The sequence below is a fragment of the Podarcis liolepis genome, assembly GCF_965112155.1.
Source record: "Podarcis liolepis genome assembly, chromosome: 10".
Classification (NCBI taxonomy): domain Eukaryota; kingdom Metazoa; phylum Chordata; class Lepidosauria; order Squamata; family Lacertidae; genus Podarcis; species Podarcis liolepis.
The window spans coordinates 17,383,175-17,399,287 of NC_139562.1; the positions used below are offsets into that span (position 1 = coordinate 17,383,175).

Consider the following 16,113-nt stretch of genomic DNA (forward strand, 5'->3'; position numbering starts at 1 on the left):
GATGAGGCCATTGCTGTTACGATATTGAAGCAATGCAGCCGCGAGCTACTGCTAGCTTGAAAGCAAAACATAATGAGAATGCTGGGACTGTTCCGTGGGAAACAGAGGGACAGTCAGTTCACAGTGCAGAGGGCACCGGAATTAGCTCAGAGTGTAATATGAGCTGTACAGGAAGTACAGGAGGAGTTTGTCTCTCGGCTGTTGGAGTTTGAAGAGAGCAGACGTGTTTTCTGTAACGCTGCAAAGACAGAAATAAAGGCATGTAAATACGGTTCTGTCTATCTCTTTCCCCGGCCTGGGGGGGCAGGAAAGAGTGGTGTGTTCTTCTCACGCTGAGAAGGATCGCCTATCGCAACCTCTGCCTGGATCTTGCCGGGAAAGCAGACAGGGAGGTCAACAGGAGATCAAGCCGGGTGCCTGGGAGAGTTGCCAGTTTCTCCTGATAAAGGCTTGATTTCCGACATGGATTTCTGACATGGAAAAGGTGATGGATCTACATTCCCCTGTGTTCCCCCTCCAATACACTGTTGGTCATTCCCTCTGCCCAGGGACTCCTGAAAACTGTGGCACTATGAAGGGGCTGTCACCTAAAGATGTAGGTACTTTTGTCTGTACATCTGCAAAGTCCATTTAGTCAGAAAGAGAACAAACAATGCTATTTCTTTATCTAGCAAGATATGCATTGGTACAACTGCTTGAAATAATAAGACAAGGAAGGGTAGAGTTGTATTTGTGGCAGCTTTCATCTGAGCATGGATTGCCACCATCAGAACTCGTATCCACACTGTAAAGATAGGAATGCAATAGCCTGGTCTTCTCCTTAGGGTATCCTGGGTAGTCCCATTTGGTGAACTTAAGGTTTGCTAATAGAGAAATTTCAGCATCTTGGCTAAATGACTCAGGCATAGGAGCCCCAACCACTCTGGGCGGCTTTCAACATATATAAAAACATTAAACATAAAAAACTTCCCTACACAGGGCTGCTTTCAGATGTCTTCTAAAGTAGGTACAGTTAATAATCTCCTTGGCTCAGCGGTCGCATAACTCCATACCCTCCGTTAAAAATAGGGGATAAACCACAGAGCCTAGGACTTGCCGATCAGAAGGTCGGCGTTTCGAATCCCCGCAATGGGGTGAGCTCCCATTGCATGGTCCCTGCTCCTGCCAACCAAGCAGTTTGAAAGCAGGTCAAGTGCAAGTAGATAAATAGGTACCGCTCCGGCGGGAAGGTAAACAGCGTTTCCGTGTGCTGCTCTGGTTCACCAGAAGCAGCTTAGTCATGCTGGCCACATGACCCGGAAGTTGTACGCTGGCTCCCTCGGCCAATAAAGCAAGATGAGTGCCGCAACCCCAGAAGAAGTGTGCATGCACACGAAAGCTCATACCAAGAACTAACTTAGTTGGTCTTTAAGGTGCTACTGGAAGGAATTTTTTTTATCTTCTTCCTGTTCTTCTTGTTCTTATTCTTCTTGTTCTTCTTTGCCTTCCAATAAAGGAAAGCAGAGGGGTGAGCAGACTTAAGCATTTGTCCCACACAGCGTTCAGGCACCCTTAAAAAACTCTTGTATTTTGATAGCCAAAAAATAAATAAAGCCAAGGAGTAAAAATATTATGTTTAAAACAAAATTTACATATATTATTGCTAATTTATATTTTAAATTATTATAATCTTTTAGCTAGCATATTGCCCTTTGTGTGTTACGTAATGCCTGTGAAATATGCATTTTAAGGAAGCATCTTCCTTGGATATGATGAAAGGGAAGTTCAACAGTGTTCTGTTGAAGCTAGAAAGAAGGGCAGGGACACTCCCTATCTTGCTCCAGACTTTGGATTAATGTGATTCCAACAAAGAGTTGCAGTGCTTACAAATGGCACATGTTAACTATACCGAAGTTTCTTAATTTTCACCACAGTGTCTTCCGAAACACCAATGGCTTTGATTGGTGACTTAGCATTGCTTTTGCAGGGCAAATGACAGTTGACTGATGGGGAAAAAAAGATTTAATCTTTTTATTATTAATAGTGTTCTGATAAAACTATTTTGAGACCTGTCATAAACTTTGACATGTTAACTGTTAGACGTGGGAGAAGCAGCCCTCAAAGCTAAGCAGATCTTCAGGCAGAGGTATTGAAATGAAACAACAGAAGACATTTCATTGGAACCAGGAACTTCATTCTTCTCACTCGATTTTTTCCTACAAGAGTGTTGATCAGTTTCATCCTGGAGCCAAGAACTGAACAAGCATAGAAGCAGAAAATGGCACTTAGCAAAGACCGTGGCATTACAATGAATGATGGGAACAAAATCCCCATATTGGGGTTTGGAACCTATTCCCCGGATGCTGTAAGTAACACATTTAACTCTCAGATTGTTGTAACTTGTTTTTGAAGAGCAAAATGCCTGCCAGCTGCTGGGTGCCTCATACATTGCAAAGCATTGCATGCAATACCTGACCTGATCTGAGAAGCCAATTGTGCACCAGAACTTCTTGGGTCACAGCAGCCAAGAATGGTTTGTAGCTGAGAAACAGTTTCCAATGTGAATTGCTGCAGGGTTCAAAGTCCCCAATGCAAAATTTCTAGTGATATTTTCTAGTGATATTTTTAAAAAATCTATCCATAGAACCATAAGTGCCCACTATTAGTTTTGTTGGGAGTAACAATATTATCCAAAATTACCAGGCATTAGCTAACTATTCTGGACACTAACAATACATATAGAATCAATTCTTTATCCAAACCGTCTTCATTTGGTCCATTCCAGATCACCAGCAACGCAAATTGAGGGAATCAATGTATGTTCTTGTTTTGTAATCAAATTAATTTCTAGGAACATCATGAATTTACCAAATAAAAGCAACCACTCAGTTTTTCAAAGGAATTTTCCTTTTCCCATTTTTCCAATTCATATGTCTGCTCTATTCACATACTAAGTGAGGGTAGAATCTCTTTTCTACAAAGAGATACATGCTGATGAAGAGACAGTTATGCAAATCTCTTGGAAATGGCCCTTTAAATATGAATAGTTATGGCAATGAATGAAGCAGCTCTGCCAGAGGGGAAATGGGTGGGTAGTTAGAAAGACAAAAACTAGGGTGTGTGTGAGAGAGAGATCCAGGAGTTGGAAGCAGAAGGCAGGCTGGGCAGCTGAGAGATGGAGCCAAGCCTGACTTCTTCTGGACTCCAAGGCTATGGCCATGGGAGAAGCAAGTCAATGATGTGAACCCCTCCATCCTTCTTGTTGGCATCTGTCTGTCGGTCTGTCCATCTGACAATGGAGTGTGCCTCCGGGGGAAAGTCAAGCTGCAGTGTTAGCAGCACCAAAGTGACTTCCCTGGGGTGCAAGCCTGGGCAGTGGGTATAGAGGTCCTGGGCTGCCCGGATGAAAAGGCTCCCTCTCATCCTCGCTGATGTGATCCAGTGGGAAGCAGAGCAAGACATTTGGCGCCACCTCAGTCAGAAGGAGGCATGCAATGCACCACTCAACTATCTTAGGTCCTGCACCCTGGAGAGGACCCAGGCACCATCAGGGCTGGATCTCCACGCATCAAATAAGTGTTTCAGTTTAAAGCGTTGTAAATTTAAACAGGGAAAACAGGTAGTTAAAAACAGGACTCCACATCGCCATCTGGTGGCAAAATACTATGTCGCACATAAAACACATATATATATGTTACTTACAGGCACCCTTTGATATAAATTTCTCCACTGAAGCAAAGATCTTGACTAACTTTTTCACCTTTTCAACTGGCAGGTTCCAAAAAGTAAGTCTGAGGAGGCTACAAAGATAGCAATAGAAGTCGGCTTCCGTCATATTGATGGCGCATATGTATACCAGACGGAGGAGCAAGTTGGGCGGGCCGTTCGTGCGAAGATTTCAGATGGAATAGTAAAAAGGAAAGACATTTTCTACACTGGAAAAGTGAGTGAGTTTGGTAATTTTTTTAACCAAAAAATGGGTAAAATATAGTGCCTGCATCATGATGCAATTGCATATTTCACAGACATTATTTAACAAAATCGGAGCAAAATGCCCCTCCCTATATAAACCTACCCGGATTCTGTGTTCATCCTGTGAGGCTCTTCTTTGTATGCCTCCTCCATGTGAGGCTCAGAGGGCGGCAACACGAGAACAGGGCCTTTTCTGCATGGCTCCCCGTTTGGGGAATGCTCTCTGCAGGGAGGTTCATTATACACCTCTAGGCACCAGGTAAAAATGTTCCCCTTTAACGAGGCCTTGGACTGATTAATATTCTACACCCTTTTTAAACCTGTTTGTGGGAGGAGGGATTCTGTTTTGACTATTTATTTGTGCTTTTATCTTGTGCTTTTATCTTGTGAACCACCCTGAGAACTTTTGATGAAGGGCAATATAGAAATTTAGTAAATAAATGGTAAAAATATTGTTTATTAGCAATAATGATTTTTTAAATTACTTTACCTCACCACAGCAATTCAAAATACCCTTCAGAACAATATTTGAGTGTGTCCTTAACACTGTGCACACCAGAATAGTCATCTGCCACAGCTATATGGTCCCGAGACCCAAAAACTCTATGGCTCTGTGAAAATATAAATCTCTTTATATTTTTGACAGCTTTGGAGTACCTTCCACCGCCCAGAGCTGGTTCAGAAATGCTTAGAAGAATCACTGAAGAAACTCCAGTTTGACTACATGGATCTGTTCATAATTCACAACCCATTTTCTATGAAGGTAAATAATTATTGATGTCATAATGAAAGTATTGAGTCCAATATTTGAATTGGGGGGGGGGTCAAAAAATATTTGATTCCCTGAAGGAACGTTGGGAATTGTCATTTCCTAGAGATGCTGACAATTCTCTGCTAGACCATATCTCAGTCAAAGAATGATCACTCCCAGACTTTGGAGGAGAAACCATTCCAGTTAAAGAAAACATCTGCATATAGTGATTACATTAACCACATGGGCATCATAAGAAAGAAATCATGTGCAGAGCAGGACTTTGCAAGTGTGGGATAAACGGGTAAGGAAAGCTTAGCAGAAAGGACCGTGCCTTGCTGTTGTAACTACTTGCATTGCAAAGAAAGAGGAAACTCGTAATAGCCAAAACATAATGCATTATAAGGTATTAGGTCTGTTTGTGGGTGACTTGGGACCATGAAGGAAAATGGAGGAAAACAGTTAAAAAGCTATTGTGCATGCTTAAAAGGGCTCTATATCAAGGGGGAAATATGAAATAGGTGGACCAGGAAGTCTGTAAACTGCAATCTCCTAACCAATAGGAGAATGTAGGAGCACAGGTGTAGGAAGGCCAGGTGGTACCCGGTGCAGAAAATTTCTTGTCACCTCTCCCACACACACATTTTTTAAATATTTTTTTGCCAGCAAAAATAATTTGCCTTTATTTCATATTTCCTCACAAAGGAATGTGGATTCTGGGCCTCTGATAACAAATAGGTGACTGTGGACAGATACTTAAATCTACAGGATGGATTGTGTTTTGGCTTGTGTTATTTTATTTATATTTACAGTGGTACCTCAGGTTAAGTACTTAATTCATTATGGAAGTCCGTTCTTAACCTGAAACTGTTCTTAACCTGAAGCACCACTTTAGCTAATGGGGCCTCTCACTGCCGCCGCGCCCCCAGAGCACGATTTCTGTTCTTATCCTGAAACAAAGTTCTTAATCTGAAGCACTATTTCTGGGTTAGCGGAGTATGTAACCTGAAGCGTATGTAACCTGAAGCGTATGTAACCTGAGGTACCACTGTATTGTTTATTTATTTAATAACATTTATTTTTAAAAACCTGCAAAGTGGTTTACCAAAACAAAAAATAACAAAATGCCACAGCAGTAAAATCAAGAAAAATTAACAATCCTACTTTAAAACATACAAAAGCTAAAATATTAAGATTAAAAATACTTCAACTTCCTAAGCATCTAGGTATGCTTGCCTAAATAAGAATTCTTTTAGCAGGTGCCAGAAAAGACTCTAGCAAAGGCACGTGCTTTGTTGCAATAGGCGGGGAGTTCCAAAGTGTAGGTGCTGCCACACTAAACAACGCAGTACAGATACTATGTGGAACCTGTAGTGGTGCTTGAAACTACTGAAGGGGAGGTTTTATTTATTGTGATTTCACCATGCTCTGTATTATCGGAAGAGGAAAACACTGAATTGAAATTTCAGCCTTTACGACATAAGAAAATGTCCAAGTAAACAGCTATTTTCGTGGAGGAGGGTCAAGATATTAACTGATATGCATGAAATTTAATATATAGCTATATAATCCCTAGTGTAGTTAGATAAGACCTTTGGAGCAGGCATTTTCAAAAGTAAGTTTTTATGAACCATCCTAATAGGGCAGTAATTGTTCCTTGATAATTTGTCACACACACCCTCCGTGATGTCACCCGAGGCAGCCCACCCACCCCCTTCCTACACCCCTGTGTAGGAGGGAAATTTGGATGGGCTATAGGGTATATAGTACCCTATAGTACCTTCGATGTAAACAGGACAGAGCCCTCCCTCTTTACAGCACAAGCTGGGGCGTTACCCGTGCAGCGCTGTCTTGAGAATAAACAGCTTTTGGTTTTGCCTGATCTCAGTTTCCAACTCCTTCTTCTCACAGAGCAATGGACTCCCTCTGGTGAGGATCCCTGGGGCAAATTTGTCTAACAACTAGGGAGTGAGGGAAGGAAAAAAAGGGGGTGGAGAGATGAGGACCTGTGCAGGGAGAGAAGACAGTTTGTTCTATGGGGGGGGGGGGATTAAAGCATGTTTGGGTAACCTGTGGCCTTCCAGATGTTGCTCAATTGCAACTCCAATCACCCCTGATCATTGTCCTTGCTGGCCACCAAAGCCTGGAGATCCACTGATTCCCCACCTCTGGATTAAAAGAGACAATACTGAGTTAATATTGCGATGTAAATATTTTTTCCTGGCTAAAGTAACGCTTTATCCCTCTTGAATAAACAAGAATGTGAAATGTGGTGCTTGTGATTTGAGTTTTCCACAGATCCTTGCACTGTAGTACCGGCCCCTGCAAGTTTATCTCCCTTTTTTCCAGTGTATCTGAAGAAGTGTGCATGCACACGAAAGCTCATACCAAGAACTAACTTAGTTGGTCTTTAAGGTGCTACTGGAAGGAATTTTTTATTTCCCTTTTTTCTATCACTGTTCATTAGTATTAGATAATATTACAGAGATAAGAGAACCTCTAGGCCTGACCTGTACTTATTCCCTCTGCCTCCTTCTTTTCCAGCCCGGACCAGATTTATTTCCCTTGGGAGAAGACAAAAAAACCAATTTTTGACAACGTAGATCTTCGGCAGACATGGGAGGTAGGTGCCTGGAATTAGCAAATCCATCCCTTGAGTCATTCAGATACAGAGCACAGTAGCCTTTCACCAGAGGAGGCATGTCCAGAACAATGACTCACACAATGGCTCCTATGAGAGCTGGTCAATTATTGCACACTCTTGGGAGTATATGAGTGAGCTTCCAATCTTAATTGGGGGAGTGTGGCCTCAGCTATTCAACAAACACCACTCAACAAACATGTTGTGTTTTCTTTGCCAGGCAATGGAGGCGTGCAAAGATGCCGGCTTGGTGAGGTCCATCGGAGTGTCCAACTTCACCCGTAAGCAGCTGGAAATGATCCTGAACAAGCCAGGATTGAAATACAAGCCAGTGATAAACCAGGTCAAGTGTAATCGCCTTTTGTAGGGGTTTGTTCCAAACACTGTTGAAAGCTTCTTTATTTAAGCTCTTTTTGTGAGAGGACCTTTGTTTTGATGAACACAGCCATTCCCTTGAAAAACTTGCTTAAGGCTATAAGGTTGCAGATCCAGGCACAAGGAGATATGGTTATGAGTTGTGGGGTGGACTCCCCTAAATTCCAGGAACCAGTAATGGCTTCTAATTTAATCAAGACCTCTGAATCATCAGAAAAAAAGGAAGTATGGAGAAGTCCATAATGTTTGAAACAAGCATCTCTGGTAGAAGAAGGCCTGCAAGCCTTCAGAGCCCACACAGCCTCTTGTGGGGACTCTGGAAGTTCTCAATTGGGGAGCAAAGGGCTTTTGAGTTAGGCATCTGGGGAAAGCTGTTGCACCCAAGCAGCCCTGATTCACTTGGGCACTGGTGTATATCATGTAACCAAATGAGACCAGAGCACGCTAGTCCAAGGCATGCAATCTGGTAGCTAAGCAGGAGTGATGGACTGACAATGAGATGTGTGCAGACATGATCTCCCAGTACCACAGAGACACATTGGTACAAATAAAAAGGTAAAGGGACCCCTGACCATTAGGTCCAGTAGTGGCCGACTCTGGGATTGCGGCGCTCATCTCGCTTTATTGGCCGAGGGAGCTTCTGGGTCATGTGGGTCATGACTAAGCCGCTTCTGGCAAACCAGAGCAGTGCACAGAAATGCCATTTACCTTCCCGCCAGAGCGGTACCTATTTATCTACTTGCACTTTGACATGCTTTCAAACTGCTAGGTTGGCAGGAGCAGGGACTGAGCAACGGGAGCTCACCCCATCGCGGGGATTCAAACCGCTGACCTTCTGATCATCAAACCCTAGGCTCTGTGGTTTAACCCACAGCGCCACCCGCATCCCTAGTGGTACAGATAGTCCCACTTAAATCAGGGCTTCTTTGTACCGTCTGCCCAGTCTTGATGCACTATCCAATTTACAGAAAGCAGTAGAGAGGGTAAGGGGGGGAATACAGTCCCCCCAGGACAATTAGTTCTCATGTCCTCCCCCCGTACTTTCCGCCATTGCTGAGTCATATTGGTGACTTCAATAAAATACACTTTTCACATACAAAATGCATTTACACAGGGAGGAGTATTTAAAACTATATAATTACTTCCTTATATGTGAGATAAAAATGCCCCCTTTGAAAAGTCTTGTGCCCCCCTCAGCACCGATTTCATTTTCTGATGTCTCCTCTCCCAATTTGATTCGAAATTTCAGTTTTTTGAGACCCTGATAAAACAGAGTCCCAGATCATCTGCTCAAATTGATGGAAAGCCAGGCAAATCCCCCATCAGACCTTTCTGCTCAAAATGGAAAATTCAGAGACTGAGTGGGCAGAAATAGAGACACTGCAGGCAGGACAGTGTGCCCAGGATATTTCCAACAAGGCTGGAGTAACAAGAGATTGTGGGAGAATAAGCCCTGTCCCCCATCTTCGGTTAACACATATTTCACAGGAGAGGAGCGTGGCAATGGAAACCACAAATGCAAGAATGGTCCTCTAAAGAGTCTGATACATCAGAAAACACAGCGCACTTTAAGAAAGGGAACAGCTGGATATTTCAAGAAATACAGTGGTGCCCCGCAAGACGAATGCCTCGTAAGATGAAAAACTTGCTAGACAAAAGGGTTTTGCGTTTTTTGAGCTGCTTCGCAAGACGAATTTCCCTATGGGCTTGCTTCGCAAGACGAAAACGTCTTGCAAGTTTATTTCCTTTTTCTTAACACCGTTAATACAGTTGCGACTTGACTTCAAGGAGCAACTCATAGAACGCGGTGTGGTAGCCTTTTTTGAGGTTTTTGAAGACTTTGGTGATTTTTGAAGCTTTTCCAAAACTTCATTTGCAGCCATTTGGTAAGTTAAACTTTTAAAACTTTTTTTGGGGGGGTTGGATTTTGGGTTGGGGTGTTTGGAATTCAAGGACTTGGTGCTGGGGAGGGGTTTGCAAGAATCTGGAAGCTTGTGTGGTTTTTTTCTGAATTTGTATGATGTTTTGTGACCATTGGGCCACTCTGCTGTTTTTTTAAAAAAAATCTGGGTTTGATTTTCTGTGTGGTGGGTGGCTGGGGGAACAGTTGAGGAGGGGTTTTCAAGAATCTGGGAGCTTGTGTGGTTTTTCTCTGCATTTTTATGATTTTCTGTGACCATAGGCCACTCTGCTGTTTTTTTTAAAAAAAAATCTGGGTTTGAATTTCTGTGTGGTGGGTGGCTGGGGGAACAGTTGAGGAGGGGTTTGCAAGAATCTGGGAGCTTGTGTGGTTTTTTTCTGAATTTTTATGATTTTCTGTGACCATTGGGCCACTCTGCTTTTTTTTTAAAAAAAAATCTGGGTTTGAATTTCTGTGTGGTGGGAGACCAGGCTGTTTTGGAAAAGGATGCCCAAAAGGACTTTCATCACACAGGAGGAGGCCAAGTTGCCTGGCCACAAGCCCATGAAGGACCGTCTGACCCTGCTCTTCTGTGCCAACGCAAGCGGCGACCTGAAGATCAAGCCCCTGCTGGTGTACCACTCGGAGAACCCACGGGCCTTCAAAAAACACAAGGTTGACAAGGAGCAGCTGAGTGTCATGTGGCAATCTAACAGTAAGGCTTGGGTCACACGTGTGCTGTTTGTGGACTGGGTCAATCTTGCTTTTGGCCCTGCTGTCAAACAGTACCTGCTGGACAACGACCTGCCGCTGAAGGCTTTGCTTCTGATGGACAATGCTCCTGCTCATCCTAAAGGCTTTGAGGTGGACTTGTTGGAGGAGTTCAGCTTCATCAGCATGTTCCTGCCGCCTAACACCACGCCACTGCTCCAGCCAATGGATCAGCAGGTCATCGCCAATTTCAAAAAACTCTACACCAAGGAGCTTTTCAGGCCATCGCCTTCGAGGTGACTGATTGCACCACCATCACCCTGCGGGGATTCTGGAAGGACCACTTCGACATCATCACCTGCTTGAAGATGATCACCACAGCCTGGAAAGGGATCAGCCAGAGAAATTTGAATTGCGCTTGGCGCAGCCTGTGGCCGGACTGTGTGGCACCAAGTGACTCTGATGCACCAGAGTCAACAGTGGTGCAGGACATTGTTGCCTTGGGGAGGACCATGGGCCTGGAGGTCACAGAGGAGGACATCAGCGAGCTGGTGGAGGAGCACGACCACGAGCTGACTACCCAGGAGCTGGTCGAACTGCAAGCAGAGGCTGCACAGGAGCAGGCCTCGCTGGAAGAGGAGGAAGCAACTGAGGAACGGCTGTCCTCCAAAGAACTGAGGGACATTTGCCTGAAGTGGAAGGATGTGCAGGCTTTTGCACAGCGGCACCACCCTGACAAGCACGTGGCACATGACCTTGCGAACACTTTTGATACGAGGGTCATGTCGCCTTTCAGGGAGGTGCTGAAAAGGCGGGTGAAGCAGCAGACCATGGACAGGTTCTTCAGCAAGAAGCAAAGAGTGGAAGAGGAACCTTCTTCGAGTTGTCCCCCAGAGTCTTAGAAAATGTACTGTACACTTTGTTGATTTTTAAATGTTTTTCTGTCATGTTTAGAAACTTAATTTATTGTTCCTTCAATTTTTGAAATGCTCTTTACAGTATGTGTGACTTTAAAGAGCACTTAATAAACTCTTGTTGTACCAAATTTGGCTTTGTTTGGACTTTTTTTGACCATAGGGACGCATTAATTGAATTTCAATGCATTCCTATGGGATTTCGTGCTTCGCAAGACGAAAAATTCGCTAGATGAAAAAACTCGCAGAACAAATTAATTTCGTCTTGCGAGGCACCACTGTAATAGCATGCTTCTGCTTTTCTGTCTTTCCTTTATTTCACGGTATTCCTTGTTTCATCTGAATTCTCACTTTGGGGCTGTGTTGGGGGATTTTGAATCTGCAGGTTGAATGCCATCCTTATCGGAACCAAAGCAAGATGCTGGTCTTCTGCAAGTCAAACAATATCATCATGGAAGGATATTGTGTTCTGGGACCCTAGCTGGTAAGAGATGAAGCCAAAATGTTTGGGGACCACCTCAGGGACCACCCACGCCCATTATTCCCCAGCATCTACACCAGCTCTTTAGCTTGCATTCTGGGCCCCACAATTAATAAAGATCCTCATGGTGGATACCAGCACCAGGGCCTTTTCTGTAGTGGCCCCACAATTGGGGAACTCATTCCACAGAGAGATTTACAAAGTTCTTCTCCTCCCATTTTAGACATTCTCAGAAACCTTCCCATTGCTAAAGTGTGTGTGTTTTTTTAAATAATTGCTTGACTTCTCCCAAACATATGTTTTTTAATGTTGCAGGCAGGGGGCTATTTAATAATTTCTGCTTCTGAAATTTTGTGCTGTTTTTCAATCATATTTACATTATCTTTAACGTTGCTTTAAGCAGTAGAATGGCAGAGATGAAAGGACCCTGCTTACAGGCTTGCATTTACAGTAAATAATTATAGCATTTCTCTTTTTACATAGCTTATTTCGTGTGTCTCAGAATTTTGAATTGCGTGGCGAGTTCCCGCCCTCCCCCAGTGGAAATAAAGACACATGACACAATTAAGGTTAATGGGCTAAATAAGGCCACAACTTTATTGGTTACAGGTGATGAGCGGTATTGGCTTAGGCATTGGTCCTAACCAACTATCCAGCTTCAGCCCGTTTGCTTGAAGTCCGGGAAGGGTTAACCACCAGTAGGGGGAGTCCTGCTGAGGCACATGAACTAGGATCCCCCCCCCCACCAGGGTCACCGATCGGGGGCGTGCCTTAGGCCCACACCTCCATAGGCTTTGGACAGGGCCACGCCCCCCGGAATCCTTTATCGGACTACCCTTCAATATGGCACTTCCTCCCCCCTTCCATCTACATAAAAATACCAATACCAATGTCTAACCGCCAATACCAAGGAAGGTGTGACGATTTGCTATGAGGTAGGCAAAAAACCAAGTGGCTGGGGCCAATTTGCCAAGTGGAAAAAATTCCTACCAGGCCCCTCAATGGCGACCAAACGAGGTCCATACCAAGGTCAAAGACGGGAGGGTGGGAAACCGGAGCAGATGGAGGCGACAAAAGAGGGAGATCCCTGGCCGCCCCTGTGTTAAATTGGGCAGGCCACACAGCCCGAGCCAGCCGATTGGCTGTCCAGGGGATGATGCAGCCAGGGATTCCCTCAATCGCATGGAGGCTGAGAGCCAGCCACGGCGCGCGTGGTGGGGGCGTGCAGCCCGCAATCCCACCTCCTCTGAAGGCGGAAGTGGCTTTGTGGTGTTTTTATCTATATTGGAAACTTCTTAAATGCTTATTTTTAACAAGTGGGACCAGCGACAAATATTGAGTTCTCCTTCAAGACAATGAGCTGTGCATTCCTCCAGGATCCTCCATTTCATATGAACATCAACTCTCCAACAGGCACACAGGTTTCTTTGGGCCTTTCTTTCCCTCCTTAGGTGTCTGTCCCCCCCCAATACTGATTGTACTTAAGCAAAGAAAAAACCTCTCTTTTGTTCACGGATGCTACCATTTTGGCTACAGAATGATCCACGTGCAATGTATGAGTTTGCGATTTATTGGTGGAGGGGGTAGAGAACAATACCAAAAACTTATATTAATTCAAATCGACTAACCAAGCTTTAAATACAAAATGTTTAGTGTATATTGCATGGACTAGGCCAATACTGTATTAATTAATACTGCCGTCAAGCCAAGTGTCCCCCATCCTATAGTGGTGCGTGTATATTTGTGAATCTTGACACCAGAAACACACCTTATCTGCATGTTGCTCTCCAACAGGTTAAATCCAGACGCTCCTCCTCTGCTTGAAGACCCTTTGTTGGTTGCGATCGCCAAAAAGTACAACAAAAGCCCAGCTCTCGTGGCTATTCGCTACCAACTGCAGCGTGACCTGGTGGTCCTGGTGAAGACCTACACCAGAAAGCGAATTGAGGAAAATGCCCAGGTAAATCAGTATATAGAAATTCATTAAAAATACAATACTGAAAAAGCCCGACATTTGGACACTGTTATCTCATGGGTCACATGACTCGTGTGGGAGGGAAGATGCACATCTTGATTTGGGGACTCAGGATGTTGGAGGAGTTTCCAGCAGTGGGTATTCAGAAGCATCACTGCTTCCAGCCATGAGGGTAGAGTTGCAACCATAATGACTAGCTACCTGTCAGGGAATGGACAGGAGGAGGAATGGTGGAGACCGCCTTCCCAGCCTGACCCTTCCAGAGATGAGGAAGACAGTATAGATTTACAACTGTGGTTTGCGGAAGGTCACAGCTCAGAGGCAGATGAGGGGCAAAGTTGGGAAATGATGGATGAGGAGGAGAGGAGGAAGAAGAGCTGAAGCAACTGGCTGACACGTTATCACTAGAAAGCATTCCACACACCCCTTCTCCCAGAACCCAGCAAGTCTTAAAAGTAGGAGAGCAAAGGGCTTGGAGACAGATGGCCCTAAGTGGAAACCGTAAGGTGGGTGGTGCTGTTGACGATTGGGGAGAAGGGGAATGAAGATTTACTCAGAGAAAAAACCATTACAGTGGTACCTTGGGTTAAGTACTTAATTCGTTCCGGAGGTCCGTACTTAACCTGAAACTGTTCTTAACCTGAAGCACCACTTTAGCTAATGGGGCCTCCTGCTGCTACCGCACCGCCGGAGCACAATTTCTGTTCTTATCCTGAAGCAAAGTTCTTAACCTGAAGCACTATTTCTGGCTTAGTGGAGTGTGTAACCTGAAGCGTATGTAACCCGAGGTACCACTGTACTACAAGAGGCTGAATTTCTAAGCCTCTCTCTATGACTATTGAATAAACAATATTGGTAAGAACTTCCTTGTCTTATCCATTATTGGCAACCTACTGTGGGGAGCTGGATTCTCTGACGCCCAACACTACTATTAGCATTCTTATCCACCATGAATTTGTCTAATGTTTAAAGCCATCCAAGTTGGTGGCTGTCACTGTCTCATATGGGAGCAAGTTCGGTAGTTTAGCTATGCACTGCATGAAGAACTACATTCACTGGGCTATGACTTCCCTCATCCCTGACCATTGGACATGATGGCGAAGACTGATGGGGAGTTGGAGTCCATCCACATCTGGGGAGCCACAGTTTCCTCACTCTTGTTCTGTTGCAAACCTACATTACTATGCCTATAAAATTCCCTCAGTGGGAGGACATCTGGACTGAAGCTGTTGAATGAAGGAACTAAACTTTGGAAGGTGGTATCAAGTTCGCTTTGGTATCTCTGTTGCTCGAAAAAGGTGCACAGCTCTGAGGTGCAAAAAAAAGCATGAGGTAAAAGCACCTCAGCATTTTATTTTCTCCCCCTGACAGGCATTTACTTTCCAGCTGTCTGAGGAGGATATGAAAGCCATTGATGGCCTTCACAAAAACATGAGCTTTTCAAAAGCGGAAATGTAAGTCATATTTAAATAGTATGCATATGGATACATAAAAGTGGTTCATGCAAGAATTCATATTGCGAGAGCAAAAGGAAGAAAAGATCTGACATATTTTATTTGCTACTCTGTTTCTGAGTATATTTGTAAAGGGATTTAAAGGTACGTGCCATTATTTTGAATTCATTTTTCTGCCCAGAAACAAACTGACCAGCAATGGATCTCATACAAAAAAAAAAATAAAAAAATTCTAATGCTCCCTTCAGCCAATGCATAATTTCCCTTTGTGGGAAATTAAACTAGCATTGTTTCACAGCTGCCCTTGAAACTGCCTCAAGTAAAGCCAATTATAGTACCATTGAGAGAATTCCAGGATGTGCCCCGCAGTATATAGAAGCCTCTAGGAGCTGGTAGTGGGCTAGCAACCCATATGTAGAGAGATCATCTCTTTTGATTTTCTGTGCATGTGCATAAACTGGGAATGCAGGATCAACTTTCAGCCTCCCTGCTGAGTGGGCATTCAGTGGCAAACTTGGGATGGTTACTATGTACTGTGTGAAATGGTCTTATGAGACAGTGGCTGGCAACTCATCAATATGCTTAGAGAATAACTTGCACTTAAATATTAATAAGACAAAGGAGATGGTGTTGGACTTCCGGAGGAAGAGAGGGGAACATGCCCCATTGTATATCGGGGTGTGTGGTGTGGAGAGAGTCTCCTCCTTTAAATTCCTGGGAGTTTACCTTAGTGAGGACCTCACTTGGAAAATCAACATAACTCAGGTGGTCAGAAAGGTCCAACAGAGACTCCATTTCCTCAGGGTCTTGAGAAAGAATAATGTTAAACAACTCCTTTTTGATGAACTCCTTTTACCGGTCCACAATAGAAAGTGTCCTTTCATATTGTATCAGTGTGGTATGCTGGCCTGGTCTCTACAGAGGATGGTGACTACAGCACATGATATGGGCTGTGCCTTG

At 44.1% G+C, this 16,113-nt stretch overlaps 1 protein-coding gene and 1 pseudogene across 2 annotated transcripts in view; both read left to right on the plus strand.

Moving 5' to 3' along the window:
- The window catches only part of LOC310686948 (aldo-keto reductase family 1 member C3-like), a 41,409-nt gene that overhangs the window by 24,771 nt on the left and 525 nt on the right, over window positions 1-16,113 (plus strand). The window contains exons 7-8 of the mRNA XM_083461511.1: window positions 13,519-13,684; window positions 15,071-15,153. Coding sequence (XP_083317637.1) covers window positions 13,519-13,684; window positions 15,071-15,153 — 249 coding nt within the window. The remainder of the gene's footprint in view (window positions 1-13,518; window positions 13,685-15,070; window positions 15,154-16,113) is intronic.
- On the plus strand, window positions 2,146-11,724 carry LOC310687007 (aldo-keto reductase family 1 member C3-like; annotated as a pseudogene). The gene is made up of 6 exons (XR_014530112.1): window positions 2,146-2,344; window positions 3,755-3,922; window positions 4,598-4,714; window positions 7,247-7,325; window positions 7,564-7,686; window positions 11,629-11,724. The product of XR_014530112.1 is annotated as an aldo-keto reductase family 1 member C3-like (transcript).